We start from the raw sequence: 19,742 nt of genomic DNA, 5'->3' as shown, positions 1-19,742 counted from the left end.
CTTAATGTTTTGGGTTTTTTTTTTTTTATTGTTCCTTGACTTTCTATCTAGTCAGCAGAGAAGAAAATCCTATTTATTGGTGCAATTTAAATGTGATTGTTAGTTCTGAAAGAAACTCTTTTAATTAAAAATGTTCTCCTCTGTTTTCTGGATACAAACTGTCTCTTTAATAGAGACGGCTGCCAAGCTTTGACTTCTTTTGGCAACTGCAAATCTAATTAGCATTTCTGTACCAAATAGAACCTTTTTTATTTTAAATTTGCAAAAGGAATGGAGGAATTTTCTTTTTATTTAAGAGAGTTTTGTCTGCCTTAGCAACAGCTACAGTCTTTTTGCTCATACCTGAGGGTTGCTATACTAACACCTGATTGATAAATGCATACAGTTGGGATTCTCTCACCAGCTCATTGACTTAAAAAAAATTCTGACCTTATGCTTCTTTTAAAAAATATTTTATTTTTGAGATGAAGCTTAAACTTATTATAAAAAGCTAACAAATGAGATGAACCAGCGATTCATTATCTGCATAGCATATCCAGTCTTTTTTACTGTAGAAAAAAATGCTTTTGGTTTAATTTGGTGTCAAAGCAAATGCTGTTCATTAAGAGGAGACATAGCTCAAATAAGCTTGAGGAGATGTTATTATTGTTAACTCGAATAGTCTTTCCATTCAGCAGCTGTATGGAAGAATATGCAAGCAAGATAATGAATATGGTTGCATTATATGTCAGATTACTTATACAGATGAGTTACATGGGCAAGAGGTTTTTATGTAGTCACCTTACTACGCACAGAGGAATAATGCAGGGTTTTTTTTTTTTCACTTGAGAATATAATCAGAAAAACTTCAGACTACAAAAAGGAAGACTGCTGTCATGTTCTTGTCAGAAAACATTTTAAAAAAAAACAAAAATCCTTTTGTAGAATAGGTTGGCATTCTTTCAGTTCATTTCCCATCACATTGATAAAATAGATTATTTTTTTTCATCCTTAAGGGGATGGGAGGAGTCAGTGAAAGTATGATTGTAACTTTATTCTATAAACTTGTAACTGCTTTAACTCTGTTGCTCAGTCTGATTTACTTGGTTTCAATACTACCAGAGCTGCATGAGGCCCATTATTCTTTTGATGGTATAATGGTTTTGTTGCAATGATCATAGAATCTGTAAAATGTAGTTGCATGTCAACTGTCCTCAGTATTTTCTTTTTAAACTCACGTTCAAGTCATAAGAGAAAGCGTTAGTAAAAGCTGCAGCTTGTGCTGCACTTCAGAAATATATGTGGCCTGTTTACATTTTTGTAAATAACCATTCTGACAAGCCTAGCATCATCTGGTCCATTTTTTCCAATACTGTTAGACTTACTGTATTTATAAGGAATAAAGAAAAACTGGCTAATGAAATGCAAGATGTGAATGTGATATGCCTGATGCTACTTCTATTTTTTTAATCTTTGTCTCAGGAAGGTATAAATTCTAAAACTAAGTATATTCAGCTGTTCTAACAGCTGAAAGTGCCATCTATTTCTCAGAGTGGTTTTGTTCATTAGAGCTACTGTAATAGTTGTGATATTCAGCACTCCAGTTATATAATTTTCAGCATTTTGCTGTGAAGTCTACATAAAAATGAACTTGTTCAAAATTAGAGTGCATATTAATCAAATACTCTAGTACTGAATTTCAATTTGTGTATTGAAGTATGGTTTTCCACAGTGTATTTTCTTCAGCAAAGTAGCAACTGTCATCATGACATATTTATGCAGCTCAGAAATAACTTCTGGTGATGCCAATTCAGAATGGATCCTGTTCATATCACTGGGGAACATCTACCTAATGGGGGGAAAAAACTTCTTTGATAGCCTACTAGATCTTAAATTTTATTCAGTCATGTTTGCTTTGATTGGTATGAATGTGTAAAACTGCTGGTAATTGCAAATAGCACAGCTGTATGACAGTTTGCTCCGGGCAAATTTGATACCAGGTTGCTGCTTTTTCTTCAAAAACAACTGCTTGTGATACACACTTGAGGAATCTTGTCTCGCCTGTTGCCTACATGTTTTTTAATATAGTAACTTTGTCTTGTCACCTCAGTGTTGGATGTTGTAGACAGAACTATTGTAAGTAGTTGAAGGTCTGGAGCTTACAACATTAAGCAAATGAGACAAAATATACTGGAGACCTCAGACCATTGTAGGACTTTGCTTAAAACTCAATAGTGATGCATGGCTAGGTAAAGCAGATTTAGATTCTCCTCTTCTATATAGTTCTTGCTCACTTTAGCAAATGTTACATTGTCATGGTCCAATTGATGTAGTAGGCCAAGCTTTGAGGAAACCAAGTGCTCCTGTAAGCGTGAACTGCACCGAAGTGATCATGGGATCTGGTCACTTTCTGTGTAAAGCTCCTAGGTTTAATCTTCACTCTTTTCTTTTTTTCTAACTCCGTTGTATAAGTAGATTCAGAAAAATGTCACTATCTCACTGCCAGAATATCTCAGTGCATTGAAATGAAGTCTTTAAAATATACTGTAATGTTGTTTTGTAAAGTACTGTCCTAAAAACTGGAGGCCTTGAGAGCAGTGTCTTTTGTATCTCTGTATTCCAGTTCTGTTCAGGAGTGGATTGCTGTGTAAAGTATCAGTACAATTTAACAAGAACTGCTTTCCTTTTTGTTTTTGAAGGACTTGGTAAATATTGAGATGTTTTTGACTGCTAAAGAAGTGGAAGAGTCATTGGAAAGACAAGAGACTATGACTTGCTTGGCTTGGTGTCATGATAACAAATCCAGGCTCAGAAAAATGAAGGTAACATGTACAGTTTTTGCTTAAATAGTTTTCTAAATGTATCCTAAACTATGTGGATATCTGATGTGGACAACTTGGTTTAAATTATGAGTCTTCAATGAGGCCTTGTATAAAAGTAAGGACAGTAAGTACAAAACTCTTCTTTTAAGAAGGCATAGGTGGTTGGAGCTAAACTAGCTCATCCAAGTGCCTAACCTGAAGCTGGCTGATACCTCATCTTGTGGATGCAAGTGTTGTCTCAACAAATTATGCTCAAATAAAATAATAATATTTAGTTGGGTTTAGTGTGATTTACAAAGGTCTAAATGCAGAAGTGTGTGGTGTCTTGATGCATGTGAACTTACATTTATAACTCTTTGCATCCTGCTGAGAATATAACTCAGTTTATACATGAAGGTATTTTAAGAGTGAGATTAATTGGTAAACCTATGTCCTTGGGCTTAACACTGACTGAAATTTCATACAGATTTTTGTATCAGTATTTTTAAGTGTTGTATGTAAGAAAATAAAACTTGAGTAAAGAACTAACTTTCTGTGATGAACTAGTGTTGAAATTTTTTTTTTTTTCAAAAATAAAAGCCCATTCTAATCCAGTAGTGAACACAGTAAGTCTTTCTCTAGCCACTGAATGCCATGACCTGAACATGCTGTATACTTGTTCCCTTGCAGTTGGTTTAAATTTCCTTGTCTCTTAAATTCTGTGTTTCAAAACATGCTGTAATCTTTTGTAGGGCTTGCAGAAATCTGTTTTTAACTGATATTAACCAAAATCCCTGCCTCCTTCAAAGATGTTTGTGTCTTATTTTTTAAACTAAGCGCTTTCTTTAACCAAAAATGTTTGAGTGCACTTAATAATAAAAGCAAAGAGTGACATTCTCTGTCACTCAGGGGCGCCAAAATGAGAATGAACCGAAGATGGGACGCAAAAGTAAATCGGCCAGTGATTACTGTAAAGAAAATGATGATCTTGTTACGGAAACCATTAAAGGAAAACCAGAATTGGTATGTAAACACTATTGCATAATTATACTGCTAAAAAAATCCCCCTTGTGTAATCCTGATATGTTAAGTAATATAAGAAATAAAATCTGAACATCTTTTTCATCACTGATCTTCAGCAAACAATAAATAAGGAAAAATCTTACCCATCCCTCTTCTTGGAAAAGAACAAAAAATTTATTTCTGCAAGCCCTACTTTTTTTTTTTTTTTTTTCTTTAACCAAACAAAAAACAAAGGCTGTGAGAGATCCTTGTTGGAAGAAGAGAAATCACTATGCTTCTTTTTGAAACACAAATAAACATTTCTTCTGTTTTTGGTTGCTTAGCTACTCATCAGTGTTGATGTTCTAAAATCCCAGCCGCCATGCTAATGCAAGCCTGATCTAAAAATTAAGCTGTGAAAGTACACAGTCCTGTAGCCTTTACAGATGTGAGCTATCTAAACTCTTGTGAATAGCTGCTGTGGGATTGTTTGAAGGTATACAAAGTTGAAATGTATTCATCATCTGATTGTCTAGGACTCTTCTAGTTACGCTTGTCTGCAGAAGCCATAGAGCCATTGGCTTGCAGCTTTCTTGAAGATTCATAAAAACAAAATGCAAACTCTGAAGATTCTTTTGGGATGTGGAGTTTTTTTGCTGTTGAAAACGTTTTAAGGAAATACTAAGCCCTAGGATTTAGTATCACTAACAATTAAAAGGCTTGTTCAGCTTTTTAGTAGAAACAAACTTAGCTAAGGTTCTAAATGAAAGGTTTGTGTCAATTTGAATAGCAGGGTATTTTAAAATAGTCCTATTTGAACGTTTCAAATAAAGAAGAGAAGAAACTTTTATTCTCTGCAAAACATGGGCTTGAGTACAGAAAAATGTATAGTTTGAAAATAATTTCTTTTATATTCCTTAAACAAGTATATTTTAACATGTGACGGAATGCATGATTTTTATGTTCAAATGGCTTACATTTCAAATCTTAAAATTAGCATTTGGTGCAATATGTGCATTAGCCATCCCAGGCAGTTAACTGATACAAATTTGGAGTTGTTCAAATTCCTACTGAAGTCACTGAAGAATTTTTATATTACTGTGCTGATGGACAATAAACAAAAGGCAACTATTCATTAGAAGCATGGAGGAAGGAAGAAAACATTTGCCAAATGGAGCAGGGTAACTCAAGGAATACAGTTCTCAAAATTCAAGAGAACTTTGGGTTTTCATTATTTTGTTAAGGTAGTGAAACAGTTGACTGTGTCCCTATAAAGAAGCATAGTGACTTGTTCTTTTATGGGTAGAGAATCTTTTTCTTTTTAATTCCACATATTCAAAGTTTTTTTTATAGATTTTGTGAACTGGTGATGGAATTTGATTTAAAGGGACACTGTCAACTTCATTAGGCTTCAAATTTTACCTTTTTCCAAAACAGGTAAATGCCACTTGGTTTTCCTGTTTGAGACTTGTTTCCAGCATGGCTTTTAGATGTTTGACAAGAAGAGTGGGATAGAAGTTTGAAGAAGGGGAGGGAGGGAGGGAGGGAGGGGATTGCAGCAACTTAAACTCTGTGCTGTTTTCTGTTAATATTGGGGACTTTCAAAGTAGTGTTCAAAGACTAGTTTTTTCCTTGCAGTCTTCTGGGTAACTTCTCTCATCTAAATTACCAAACTTCAGTTGAATCTACTAGTTTAAATTGTAAGAAAATAAAGGGAAACCACTTGCTACTCTCACTTGCATCTCAGGTAACGATGCTTTCAGTTATTAGGAAAAAGTTCATCCCTGCTAAATACTGAAGTTTTGAAGGAGGCAAGAGAAGGAGGTTTTTGTTTGCTTTTAGGAAATTCTGTACTCATGTCTTGTCCAAAAAGTCAGCATTTCAGGGGTTTTTTTGCATGAACACCTAAAAACAAGCAAACAAGTTTGCATGTTATTAACTTTTTTGTTGTGCACCTGTAGTATTTAACATACTGTGCAGTGCAGTTTTGGCACCATCTAAGACCCTGTCTTGTCTTTAATCTCAGAGCTGTCTGGAGTTCAGCCTAAGGATTCAGGAGTTCATTGAACTCATTCGACAGAACAAGAGACTGGATGCTGTGAGGTATGAAATGAGGATGCTTACCAAACAATTGTCTTAACATGGTATTATGTTTCATTAGTAATACATGACTATTATTGTAACACCCAGGAGCCCCACTGCTGTAAAGGAACTTGCTAGTGTTGTGATCAGTCTTTGGTTTTAAGATGAGGTTGAATTTCTTTTTTTTTTTAAAGGCAAGGTGTCATTCCACAGATGCACCTCTTTAAAAATTTAATGTCGTCACTGAAACTCTGCATCTTGTTATTCTTCAAAATCAAGGTTTAGAAAATAAATCTGTTTTATGAAACAATTGTATTTCCTGGTAGCATACAATGTAATGAACATATTTACCCTTAACTGATTTTTAAGAGGTACAGCTAGCTTCTCATAGGACAGATTTAATCACAAAAAATACTAAAAGATTAGTGAAACACATCTAAAGCTTCACATTTCAATTTTGACTGAATTCTCTTCTGTTTTACTATCTTAATTAAACTTTTTAGTTCCCCAAGTTCTGCTTTAGGCCAGGTTCACCTTTTGTATTGAAGGGGTAATTTGGAGTTCTGTATTGTATGTGAGAATTAACGAGCTGTATGATGTTACCTCCCACTCCTTTCCACTGGCTCGAAATGAGGAAATGAACTTAATCTGTTTTTACCTCTTGTGAACTAGTTCAGTGAGGACTAAGTAACACTACCCAAGGTGGTGTGAATCAGCAACAGAACTAGAGTCAGACCTAATCACTGTCTATAACTTCTACCATAAGACAGTCTTTCTGGTAATACTTATCAGCACATGAAGCAATTTGTGCTTTTTAAGTTAGCGGCCCTGATTTAAGGTGTTGCGATAACGTTCCAGGATAACACAGGAAACCAGTTTTGCTGAAAAAAGTGGAATTTTGATACTGAGACTATAAAATGTGTTGATAATTCTGATAAGCAGTGATCTTACCAGCACCACAAAGTATGATGCAGGTGGCAGAGCTATTGGAGTTGACACATGGACAAGGGAGAGAGGAAGTTAGAGCAGGTTCTGTTTTGTAAGAATATTTAAACCTAGCAAGAGATGACAGGTTTTATGGCCAGACTTGAAGCTTTGCTGATAGTTGCCAGTGATAACTGTTGCCACTTAACGTTTCTGACAAGTTTTATCTTGAGGAAGTTGCAAGTCTTACAGCCTTTAAAGCCATACTAGGTACTCCAGAAATTGCAACCAGCAGGAGGCTTGTCTTTGTGGCAAAGCTGCTTTTTGGTCAGAGGAGCACAGAGAAAACAGAAGTATCATAACATAAGCAGTGAAAGCATTCTAGCACATTCCCAAGTTTTAGATATAGAAACTCTTCTGCAGGTGAACCACATAACTTTTATTGAATAGAATGTGTGAGAAAGACTTAGAAGTATGTGGAGAGGCCAGTCTAATGCTAACACCACTCCCAGAATTACTCACCTTGAGTTTTAGGGTTATTTGCAGTTGTTATTTTTAATTTAATTCAAATGTGTTGCTTGCTTTGAGTTAACTCATATAATTCCTACTTGCACCTATATCATTATTGGTTTGGTCCCAGCGAATGCAAATACACAATCTGATAAACTCCAGCTAATTTTAATGTTAATTAAAAGCAAGCAAAACAAAACAAAAACAACCCACCACACTGTATGCTGGCATTTAGATATGTGCACTTACCCTTTGCCAGAGTTCTCAAATCCTAAGGAATTGTCAGGGACTTCTGAAAAGGGTGAAAGAGACTCAACTACATTATCTGTCTTCTCAAGTCCAATGAATACTGTGCTTCTGTGTCTTTAGTTTTATTCTCTAAGTTTGCTTCTTTGCCAAATGTGCAGTCGTGCATCTTAACAATGAGTAGTCCATTTTTGAGCTGCAGCTTCCTTACGTAGCTTGGGAACCAGAGGGCATGCATAGAACTGAAATAAGGAGATAGGCTGAGAACTGGCATGAAGTAGATAAGGTCATTCTATATTTTATTGTTGTTACTTGTTATTTTTTTCCCTCTGATCCCTTTTCCACATCAAAACTGGTCAAATTTGCAAGTTGTCAACCCTCAAGTGCTATTGGTGTGGAATAAATTGTACTATCGTAGCTTCTGAGACTTAAAACTTACAGCTCCTGTCTACATTGCAAATAGGCATTCATATGGAATGTTGTAGGAGCGGAGTGTGTATATTCCATGATACCTACTGAAAATCAGGGCTGACGTATATTTTATATGCAGCAATTATAACTTGCCAGTCATAACACTGCTGCTTTACCTTCATAACGTTTTTGTAAAATGGAAAGGAGCTCCAGAAGTCCCTCTATACCTTAATTCGCTACTTTTTAACAGGGTGAGTTTCGGTAATTTTGCACATTCAGAGTTCAGCATCTCAATGCTTTCCTTAAATAATGTGGCTTAAAAATACTAGGTTTTACCATTTTATTCTGTTTTGCTTCTACATAAATAGGTAATGAGTAAGGGAATGTATTTTGGAAAGGTGTAGCATAAATCTCATTGCAAACCATTGTGTTTTTATTAGCTTGCTTCTGTTAAGTGCCTGCAGCAGGATTCTTTCAGTATTGTGTCCCTGGTGCAATAAATAGGTCAGGCATCCATTAGAAAGCAGAGAAAGAGGCTGTTTACCAAGTAGTTTCCTGTATGAGTGGAACTTGGAGAACTGACATTTTGTTGAAACGCAGCTGGTGTTTAAATAAGTTTGAAAGCTTTGCTTACTGCCTGCTGAGAACCTCTGAAGTGACATATTGCTTTTAGGTTAAAATTGATGTGAGCTTTAAAAATATACATCTTATTTAATAAGTGTTTGAACTTCTGTAGCTTTTTAGAATATGAGTACAAATGTACCTTCCTTTAAGGTAGCTTATCAGAGTAGTCTTGGAAGTGCAAGTTTCAAGAATGTACAAAAACTATTTCTTGAATACAAAGACTAACTCTCTTAAGCTCAAGTATATCACAGAGTGTTTTGCCTAGTATCATTAGCCTTTAACTCCCACAGTCTCTAGGGTTGTTTTCAAAACTCATACCTATTACAGTAACAATGAATGACTGATGACACTAATTCCACACTTTTGGAGCTCTTGCTAATTTCATTCTGGGAAATCTGAGAACATTCTGCTACTTTGCTGTTATGGGATGCTAGAGATACACAGAGTTCTTATCTAAAAGCTTAACAAAACGTGTGCACTTCTTAGGATATAAAGGACAAAAGGAGTAAATAAAAATAGCTGATGATGTGCAGAGTTAGGAGAAAGTGGCCACAGTCTTCATTTTAGTAAACTTCTGTCCTGCAAGGGTGGATAAACACAGTGTGTTCCTTTGTTTTATTATGGGATGGGCAGGGGGGGTGAACAGGTGTATAAAAATAATGATGAAACCTTGGAGCACTTGGAGTATAAATTTTGCAAGTAGTCATAATGATCTCAGAGATAAAGGCATTCAGGTGTTGGTCAGCAAGACTGAGCAGAAAGAACAAGTCCTTTCTTGACAACACCTTGTGTTTGTGTTCGGTTATTGCTACTTCCTGATAAATACATTAATTGTTAGATTCAGGCATACACAGATATACATGTACACACCTATACTTTTTTAACAATTAATGTACCGTTACTAGAGAGCAAATTATAAATCTTCAAGTCCTTCAAGTCTTCATAAATATCCTTTCGTTCTTGGATTTGTCAAGTACAAAGTGTCTTTTGTACCTGCTCGGGCTAGAGGAACAGCTGTATCAAACAAAAGACTATGGACTTTGCCTCACAGAGTTTACAAAATCGTTCTGGGATTTGAAAAACAAAATTTTCTTACCTATTACTTGGATCTGTTGCAAGACTTAGTGGTTTCAGTGATGGTCCACTGGTCATGATTTTAACTCTAGCTCTAGCTATACTGACTAGTGTTCACTAATGGTGGTAAAACATTGTAAATAAGCATTGTAAGGTTCATGTATACCTGCAAGAGCATAATGTTTGCACAAAGAGATGGAAATCATTAGATTAAAAGAGAAGGGGTGAATAATGGCATGAGGACAAGGAAGGTGTTGTTTAAATGTTGTGCGTTCATGAGTACTCACGTAGTAGTGTGTTTTGCTTCCCAATCTGGAAAAGACTCGAGTGCTGTGAGTTAACAAACTCGCTTCTCTTTTAAAGGATATCTTGCTTCATTTTAATTTCTCTCTGTTGGCACTCAAAGGGTGAAGTTCAGACATTAGCATGGCAGCCTTTGTAGGAAAACTTCCTTGTTTTCTTAAGGGGCATAGGTGGAAGGGAAAGTCAGGAGATGAGGACTAAGGGAAGGTCACTTTAGAAAACCTAATTCCGTCTGACTGAACCCAAAATGGCCACCACATCCCAGTGTGCTCAGTAATCTGCAAGTGATGGAAGTGTTGGATTGCTGACTTCTCCTTTGAATGGGTAGCACACACATAGTGATTATATATCATACATACATAAAACAGAGTGTTAATTCTAGTTCTTCTTGAACACATACAGTAACTGTGGCTGAGATTTGCCTGTTGCAGCTCAGGGCCTTCCTGTAAGTAAGGGGGCTCTATTGTTCAAATGCTGTCTGTAGGAGCAAATTGTCAAGGTCTGACAGGGAGTATGACCACAATTCTGAGGCTGGTGCAAGACTGAAGTACCACTTCTGTTTTAGTATCACAGACACAGCTGCATGGTGATCAGTTCTCTTAAGATTTTTTATTTTTTATTTTTTTTTCTCCTCATGCGGGCACACACAATCATTTAGCTGAACTGGAAGATCTGAATTTTTTGCTTTGCATACGCTTTCTTTTAAATAGCTGTTGCTTTCACCTGCATCCCTGTACTTGCACTTCTTTTAGCTTTCTTCAGGTATGTCCAGGCTGCCTAGTCTCTTCTCTCAGACCATGGGTTTTGTACTTCTGCTCTCATAACAGTAATCACCTGGGGAACAATATTTACATTCCTGAATTGCTCACTTGAAATAGGAAGTTGGGTGGAAACAGTCTGTCCTACATAACTTCCATTGCTTCCTGGTTTGGGTGGGAGAGGAAGTGGGAGTACTGAAACACTGCCGAAGAGACTGTTCTCATGGTATTGATGACCTAATTGTAGTTAGTAGAACACACAATTGGAAAAATAAAAAATACTTACCTAGATATTTTTTTTTCAACCCATGAAATGGGCAATTGGAAAATACTGTATATTCCTAAAAGTAATTTGTAACTTTAAACAGATTTTAACAAGACTCTTTAAAAGTTAAACATAGCACTTAGCAGAATACTTCAAAGATTACTTGGTATCTTCACCATTATACAAACTGTGGAGAAAAAAAAAGGCATAGAGAAGACTTTTCTACGCTTAGACAATGCCAGAAATTCAATATAGTGGTGATTCCATACTCAGTCTACTATACAACCTCTGTGCACCACTGAAAACAGGAGCTTTTAGCAGAAACGTTGAACTAATCGTCCAGTTTAAAGGCTGGAGGGTTTTCCTGCACACTTAAACTCCAACGTGAAAATTGATGATCTTGGGAAGACTAGATAGGGGAGGCTTTCATACAGGGTTTTAAAGTTGTTGAATATCTTTATCCCATATGAGTTCTCTGGTTTCTTAGTATTAATTTCCTGAAAAATATTAAAGTTTGTATTTTTGCTTTAAATAAATTTCTGGTAATTCTGTTACTTCTTTCAGATATCCACATTTTCAGCCTTGTGTGTATCTCTTAAAGTACAAAAACTTGTACTAAAGTTCTACTAAATTTTTTATTTCCCTGGCAAAAAAAAACTTGCTCTTAAAGTGTTTTCTACTATATTACCCTGCAATTTCTTGTAGTCTGCACAGAAAGTGATATTGCCTTCTAGCTTATACGAAAAAAATTCATTTATTCAGAAGTAAACATTCTCTCAAATGTCAGCATAAACAAGGCAGATATTTGAACACTCCTGATGTTTAATGGTTTGGAATAGCTGATTATCAGACTGCATTTTGTCTCACTTGTGAGTGGAAGCCAAAGGAATAAGTGTGATACACTGAGCTGTAAGCAGAGACATTTCTTCTAATAATCATGGATCTATCATTCTAGAAATAGCTGAGGTAAGACTTTGTGCTCCAGCAAGAAGTTCTGGATTCTAAGAAATTACAGTCTAAAATAGCTAATTCTTAAAGGCATTCTTGCATTCACATTTCTAGGATGTTTTTGTTTGTTTGTTTGTTTTTTCAAGCCCTCCTTTTGGAGTTCATATATTGAGAGCAGAATCTAGAGTTTCTCTGAAGTCTTACATAATTATGTAGATTTACTTGATTTAGAAACAAGGCTATCTAATAAAGGTACAAATTCTGTATTTCAGACATGCAAGAAAGCATTTCAGTCAGGCTGAGGGAAGCCAGCTGGATGAGGTTCGACAAGTGATGGGAATGTTGGCCTTTCCTTCAGACACTCATATCTCCCCCTATAAGGTAACGATATGTTTGAAATTCAGTGGTACAGCAGAATCATAAAATACATGTTGCAGTTCTTTTCCCTTACAGGAAAATGCATTGATAATCTGAAGAGTGAATGTTGTTCTAATTTTACTTTCTAAAATATACCTCTATAATAGTCCTTAATTTTATTAACCAGTCCTTGTCTGTAGATTAATCCATGTAGTATTTGTATTGTTGTAGTTGGATCTTATAGTAGTGGACAGATTCCCATTGAGCTAAAGATCTGTGGGACTGGAAGCATGATATGCAAATACATACAGCAAGAGACAGAAGATGGGGATGTACAAATAAAAAATTAGAGGTTTTTTTCCAACATACTAACCTGTCACCTTAATACACTAGCAGTTCTTATTTCTACTTCTCAAATTACTGTTCTTGCAGTGGTTAGGATGAAGAAAGGAAAGATGATTTGAATTATCTGAAAGTAGTATTTTTGATATTTAAAAGTAAATGTTCATTTATTTGGCTTATACAGATTATTATCACAGAATGGTTTGGTTGGAAGGGACCTTAAAGATCATCCAGTTCCAACCCCCCTGCCATCAGCAGGGACACCTTCCACTAGACCAGGTTGCTCAAAGCCTCATCCAGCCTGGCCTTCAACACTTCCAGGGAGGAGCATCCACAACTTCCTTGGGCAACCTCTTCCAGTGTCTGACCACCCTCAGACCCTTATTGTAGATATTAGTGGTAATATCTACATCTAAATTTGAATCAAGCAGAATTCATAGGTAGTTACTGTTTCTACAGATCAAGTTTGTTCTGTGACCGTGTGCTAATTCTCTTGACTTTTTTTTTTTTTTTTTTTTAACTTGGCATTGGAGGCAGGAGGTAGACAAGAGTTGAGCTGGCAAAGCAAGACAAGAATCCTGTGAAATGCCAAGCCAGTATGTGGCAATGCCAGTATGAACATGTTTTTTTAAACAATTGATGATGAAATCAATGGTTTAACAAAATAAACACACAAAAAACCCCAAACCAACAACCCACAGAATTAATGTGAATTTTTGTGCTAATCCTGGAGTCCTTGAAGGATCCTGGTATTTTGGATTCTGCATTTGATGTGAGTTAAGAGCATAAATTACAGATGTCTTAGAAGACTGGGTGTAAGACAGAGCTTATAATTGTCTTAGTAGTTAGAAAGAAAGAGGCAGGAAATAAAAATCCAGTATTTTGTTCTAAGAGCTAGTTTGGATGCAGTGCTTCAATGAAGGAGAGCAAGGAGAAAAGCTAGTATTGTTTCACTTGCAACCATACAATTGGAACAAATTCCCTACTACTTCTTATGGATCTGACTTAAAACATTGTAGTTTATGGAAGTCATGTCTTGGGTCCTCTTATAATTACCAAGATAAACAGAATCATAGAGTGCCTGCTTGTTTGGAGATACCTTTAACATGTTCACTGGACTTCTGTGCATGAATGGCTTCTTAAAATGTCTTTAGGTAAAATTATTTTTAAATCTGTGAGGAAGTTTGTCAGATCATAATATCTCTAATTAATTGATTTTTATTAATCAAAGGGAAGAAGAGTTTTCTATAACCAATTAATTCAGCTTTATCCAGCTTGTTGTCCTATCTTTTAGGATTTTAAGGAAAATACATTTAATGTGGCAAAACAAGCTCTTTTCTTTTTATATCAACAAGCTTGTGTAGCTGTGGTTGGAATTATTCTAGCCACATTCTATAACTAGACATTTAGTAAGCTGCTACTTTTGCATCCTGTCACCTAGACCCTTAATTGTAAGCTTTTCTTAATCATTAGTAGTACTCTGTCTCTTTATTATGGATCTGTTGTAGGCTCTGTCTGTTAATTCTTCTCAAGAATTGCCTTAAGATCAGAACAAAAGCTTTATCCCAGAGCTTGGAGAACGTTCTGGCCTTAAATGGGGCAAGTGATAGAGCAAACAGATATGCAGCCTGATGGCAGAAACAGTGCTTTTGGATAAATTTCTCAGGCCAGTCTGTTCTTCTTGGGGTGGGGGAATTGCAGGGTGCAGGCTACAGCAAAAGGTAATGCTGGAGTCCATCCTTCTCCAGTGTCTCTGCTTGAGTGAACAGGGAACTGAGGAGAGGCAGAGTGGTCCAAGGTGGTACAGAGCAAAGCGTAAAGACTAGTGTCTACATCATGGTAAAATCCCTGCCTAGTAATTTGGATATAGCATGTTTTGAACCTGATGCTGCTACTCAGTGTATTGTCTGTCACCAAGTCTTTGATTTTCTTTAAAAGCCTGTTTTATAAACTAAAACAATATACTAAAATATATTCTTGTTCCTCCTAGCTGCCTCAAAGTGTAGCGTGCACAGTTGATAATATGAATTTATTTCTAAGATAAATAAACATTATCACTTTTCATTACCAAAATGCAGGTTATGGATACGAAGGAGAGAAGGGGTGCTAGCAGAAGAAAGGATTAAGTCTTTGCCTGTATATATAACATAACAAGTATATTTCCTAAGGGTCTTCACTTCTTACATGACTCTTTCACAGCATTACTTTTAGGGTTCGATATATCCTTGACCTGTGGGTTTAGTTCTTGCTTACATGAAAAAAAAAAAAATCCCTACTTTTAACTCCTGTTCCATTGTTTAGCTAACCCACAGCATTACAGTATATATTAAAGAATTTTGTCCTTAAATACATAGCTTAGCTAAGCTTTCTCTAACCTGGGGTTGTACCAGATCTTCAAATTAAAACCTTTTTTCACCTCAAAACTGACACAGAGTTCTGTAGACATTGTGTATTATGAAGAGATATTAGCAGAATTAGCCTCACTTGAGGTAAAAAACACTTCTGACTTTTTGATGTTAATGGTTCAGAGGCTGCAGAAGAGCAAACATTCCACAATACTGATGTTGCTTCATAAGTAGGGCAGCGTTGTAGAAAACTAAATGCAAGAAATAACCTTACCAGGATTTACATAACTCAATTAGAACATTTGGTAGCTGAAGGAGGGGATGGAACTGCAAGCTGCAGTTCAATTGCTTTGGACAGAGCAAGGAAGATGGTATCTAGGGGACTCTTACTGCAGGATCATTTCATTTGGACCTTTGCATGGATAATGTGCATGCTGTAACAACTACAGCATTTTCTTTGAACTAGGACCTTATGTTTTTACAAGTTCACGTGCACAAGTATAACAAAAAGTAAGTTTGGAAATTGAATGCTGTTATGCCAGCTATTTTAAGTAATACTTGTTTTAAATAATATTTTTAGTAAAGAAATGTTTAAAGCTACTTTCTAAACAAGTACATTCATACTATGCATTAGCATGTATATTTTTATTTTGTGATGGATTCAGTCTAGTGAGTTTTGCACAATTCACCACTCCCAGGCTTTTTCCCCTTGGGAAATTAGATTGAAAACAACTTATAGTTGTGTTGTTTTTTAACAGGATCTCTTGGACCCTGCTCGATGGAGAATGCTGATCCAACAGTTTAGATATGATAACTACAGACTACATCAGCTGGGAAACAATTCTGTTTTTACTATAACACTCCAGGCAGGCCTTTCAGCTATAAAAACACCGTATCCTTTAATGTAGATACTACTGTTGAGTGCAAAAAAGCATTGTGATGGTTTTTTTTCTTTCTATGGGTGCTTTTCAGAGCTCAAAGAGGAAATGTGACACCTGAATATTTTTGCTCACGAGTTGTTTAAATTGAGTATGAATTGGTTTCTCTATTAAATTAAGGGGACATTATAATAAATAGCATTATGATTTAAAATTAAAAAAACTCAAACCAAAATTATGAGGTGAAATATATATTTATGGTGTTTGCATACTAGGCTATCTTTCTGTGTGTGTCTTTAAGTTAGTGAATATATCTGCAAAAGCTAGTGAGCTGGGTCAGAAGTAATATTTTTAAGCACTTATACACAAATTTAATCTGTCTGGTTTTATGTGAATATTCATATATATCCTGCATCTTTTGAAACTTAGTTGGATTTGCTACACACTATCATATATTGGAGAAGGACTGGTGCTACTGAAGTGTTCTACATGGGAAACTTTACCTATAGAGGGTGCCAGACACTTGTTGCTCACTCTTATTCCTTGAAACAAAGCAAGCACTTGATTCTTATATGTACACATTAAACTTGAATTAAGTGGTCCTGTACACTCGGTAACCTAGGTTGTATTTGCACAATTTACTGTCTTTTTTTCCAATGTGTGTCACTAACTAATTGTTGTTGCATTCTGTGGTGGTTGCTCCTTAACTTGCTGTTAAACAGACAGTGTTATAAAGAGGATGGGAGCTCAAAAAACCCAGACTGCCCTGTGTGTAGCAAATCCCTGAACAAGCTGGCTCAGCCTCTGCCTATGGCACATTGTGCCAACTCCCGACTAGTCTGCAAGATTTCGGGGGATGTAATGAACGAAAATAATCCTCCTATGATGTTACCAAATGGATATGTCTATGGATACAATGTAAGTGTGGAAATCAATGACTTACTGAAGTCTAGCATAGCAGTGCTTAATAAGAACTTTCTATATCAAAATAAAGCTTATAAATTCAGTCAGAAAGCTAGAAGTAGCTTCTATATTAACAGAAGAAAAATAACCTCTCACAGTAATTTTTAAAGGTCTGTATATTTATGTGATTAAGTTGATCTTTAAAGAAGCTAATGTCTGATTGAATATACAAATTTATAACATGAAGTCAAATGGCATTGGAGACTCTTCACTCTGGAGAGCGATAACGCAGAATAAGTAACTTTTGCGGGCAAAGATATTTTGACCTCAGACCATAACATCATTATTTATAAATTAAAAAAAAAAAGTTTGTACTAAACAGTTAAATAATGCGTAGAGTTACTATTGTGAATATTATCTTCTGATTTCACTCTCTTTCAGTCTCTGCTTTCTATTCGTCAAGATGACAAAGTAATTTGCCCAAGAACCAAAGAAGTCTTCAACTTCTCACAAGCTGAGAAAGTCTACATCATGTAGGTCCATAAAACACATGACAAAGTGCCGCTGGAATTTTGACACAGTGTATATTGGCATACCCTGCAAAGGGGGGGGCCTTAATGTGTGGCAAAGAAGCAAAACCTGCCACCTTGGGGATCAGACCTGTCGGTGGCATTATTGTTTCTTGCGACCAAAGATCAATGAGCAACAATAAACACTCTTTAAAAAAAAAAAAGAAAAAAAAAAGAGAGGAATTATGACTTAAGTTTGTACTTGAATAAAAACAAAAACAAATTTTGATTGTTAAGGTTTTGTAACATAAGGTCAAAAATTGGACTCTTCTCAAAAGTACTTTCATCTTCTAAAGGAAAACTTTCTTTAAAGATGGACACTTGCACTGGGGGAAAAGTTAGAACAGATTTGAAATTAAATCCATTTTTCTTCCCTCTTTTTCACAATTGTCCAAGACCCTTTTGTTATCAAAGATTTCAGTACTACCAATATGTTCTCCTCTAAGCTCCTCTTTGCCTTCTTTATGATCCTCTTGTGAAGTAATCCTGAACATGAATCCTATAACTTATTTCCATGGGAAGATACTGATGTCTTTGACACAAGACTGGCTTCTCTGGAGGATCAACTAGGGACTGGTTTGAAGGAGTATGAAGTCTTTTTCCAAACCCAAATATTTTAAGGAGGTTGCATAAGTATCAAGAGGAACTTAGAACATTTCAGGCAAAATCCAATGCTTGTTTAAATGTTCTTTTTCCAGTCTACCATAGTGTTAAAGTCCTTCTAAAGTTATTAGTTATGTGCATAGGGTTCAATATGAAATCATTAGTGCTACTGCCTTATTTCTTGCTTTGAGAATGTACTCACATGAAAATGAGCTGGTATTCTTAAGTGTTGGGCGAAGTTTCTGAAGATGCCTTGCAGGATGATTACATAATTTTAGGGTCTAAATAGTATTCATTACTGAAACTAATAGTTCAATTTTAACAACTACAGAACACATCCTTATGACTTTTCAAAAGAATTAAACCATTGTAGTTTAAACAAAACCATATTGTAGAGGTTTGTATTTAGCGCTTATTTTTGCATGTTGATGTTGATTAGCTAATAAAAGATTGTAAATGTAAAACATGTTAATAAAAATTGTTTTCCATTTCTTGATTATATAAAATTAGAAAGTTGCTTTGTATTTAAATGTAAAAAAAAAAAAAAAAGTTACCAGTTACCTCTTCTAGAAGGGACTCTCTTAAAAGGAGTGCAACTTCCCACTGTTGTTTTTTAGTGTTCTGCAAGACTTAAAGCAAAAAAAACACAAAACACCCAAGCAAAAACCCACCACACAACCATAAACATTGTTCTTCAGGCTCCAGAATTGGGGCGTTGGTTTAAACTTGTCATATTTGAACAGTACATTCCTGACTTTTTTTTTTTCCTGTCACTTCCTAGAGGACTGCCTAATGTCCTAGAGAATTCTGTTAAAAGAACATTTGTGGGAGATGCTAGGTGTGAGGTTTTGATGCATGACTGAGTGCTTTAAAGGCTGCTAACAAAGAATGCTGGAGGGACTGCAGCTTGTATTCATGTGCAGCGCTTGGAGATTACAGATCTATACATTGATTGTATCAACCGCCCTGAAACTGTAAATACAGTAGGACTTCCAGTGAGGTATGTCTGAAAAGATTCCATTTTCAGTAAGTGTACATGATTGATGCTTCTGAACAGTTATGTGTGGAACACTGCAGAGCTGCCAGCTTGGCAGAGACCAGTGTTCCTGCACTTCCTGCTGGAGGGGTCTGTTTCCCTCAGCACTTTCTGAAATGGCAGATTTAGCGATTCCTTAAAACAAAAGCAATGTGCCAAGAGTAGGTGGAGGCAGATAATGAGAGAGCTGGCACCACTGACTGGAGTAATTGGCTATCACTTAAGCAGTAACTGATCTCTTCCTTCCTCATGGGGCAAGAGTTGAAGTATCACCAGCTCAAAAGGGGAGAGGAGACACCAGCCTGGGGAGCAGCATTGCTGAAACCCATGTGGAACAGCATCTGTTTTTCTTCAGCAGACTATTCAGAGCATCATAGCAGAAAGGCAAGGATAACTTTGAGAATGGCAGCCTTGCTTTTCTGACTTTACAGAAATGCAGAAAAGGCCGAAGCAAGGAAGAAGGGGTAGATTTCTTATCAGCCCTGAGGAAATGCGTGGTAAGTGCACAACAGCTGTAGAGCATGGAAATTGTTACTTTTGCTCCTGTAAGTACTAGTTAGAGCTGTGGTTTCCTGAGATTTCAGCCCTTTTTGATTTCTGTGGCCTAAGCAGAGTGGTGGAGAAATCCATGCTCCCAAAAAAATAGTTTGGGAGGGGAGGGGAGGAGAGCAACTGCCCCATGGGAGGAGGCCCTTTGTTACAGGAAGTGTCATTTCAGAGGTCTCAGTCCATGATGGTGTGTTATAAAGAAGGTGCTCCAGAAGGAGCCTCAGGGAGCTTCA

At 36.2% G+C, this 19,742-nt stretch overlaps 1 protein-coding gene across 1 annotated transcript; it reads left to right on the top strand.

Moving 5' to 3' along the window:
• The first annotated feature begins 2,281 nt into the window (after positions 1-2,281).
• LOC104524104 (macrophage erythroblast attacher, E3 ubiquitin ligase) lies at positions 2,282-18,396 on the top strand. Its single transcript, XM_010166873.2, has 8 exons — positions 2,282-2,344; positions 2,679-2,801; positions 3,690-3,803; positions 5,809-5,885; positions 12,200-12,308; positions 15,730-15,863; positions 16,572-16,767; positions 17,194-18,396. Exons 1-8 carry the CDS (start codon positions 2,282-2,284, stop codon positions 17,287-17,289), a joined length of 912 nt encoding a protein of 303 aa, XP_010165175.2. The 3' UTR covers positions 17,290-18,396.
• The last annotated feature ends 1,346 nt before the right edge of the window (positions 18,397-19,742 follow it).

This window comes from Antrostomus carolinensis, unplaced genomic scaffold (assembly GCF_000700745.2).
Source record: "Antrostomus carolinensis isolate BGI_N321 unplaced genomic scaffold, ASM70074v2 scaffold42550, whole genome shotgun sequence".
Classification (NCBI taxonomy): Eukaryota; Metazoa; Chordata; class Aves; order Caprimulgiformes; family Caprimulgidae; genus Antrostomus; species Antrostomus carolinensis.
Note: the sequence above shows the minus strand (reverse complement) of the source record. Positions and strands in the feature narration are given on the sequence as shown.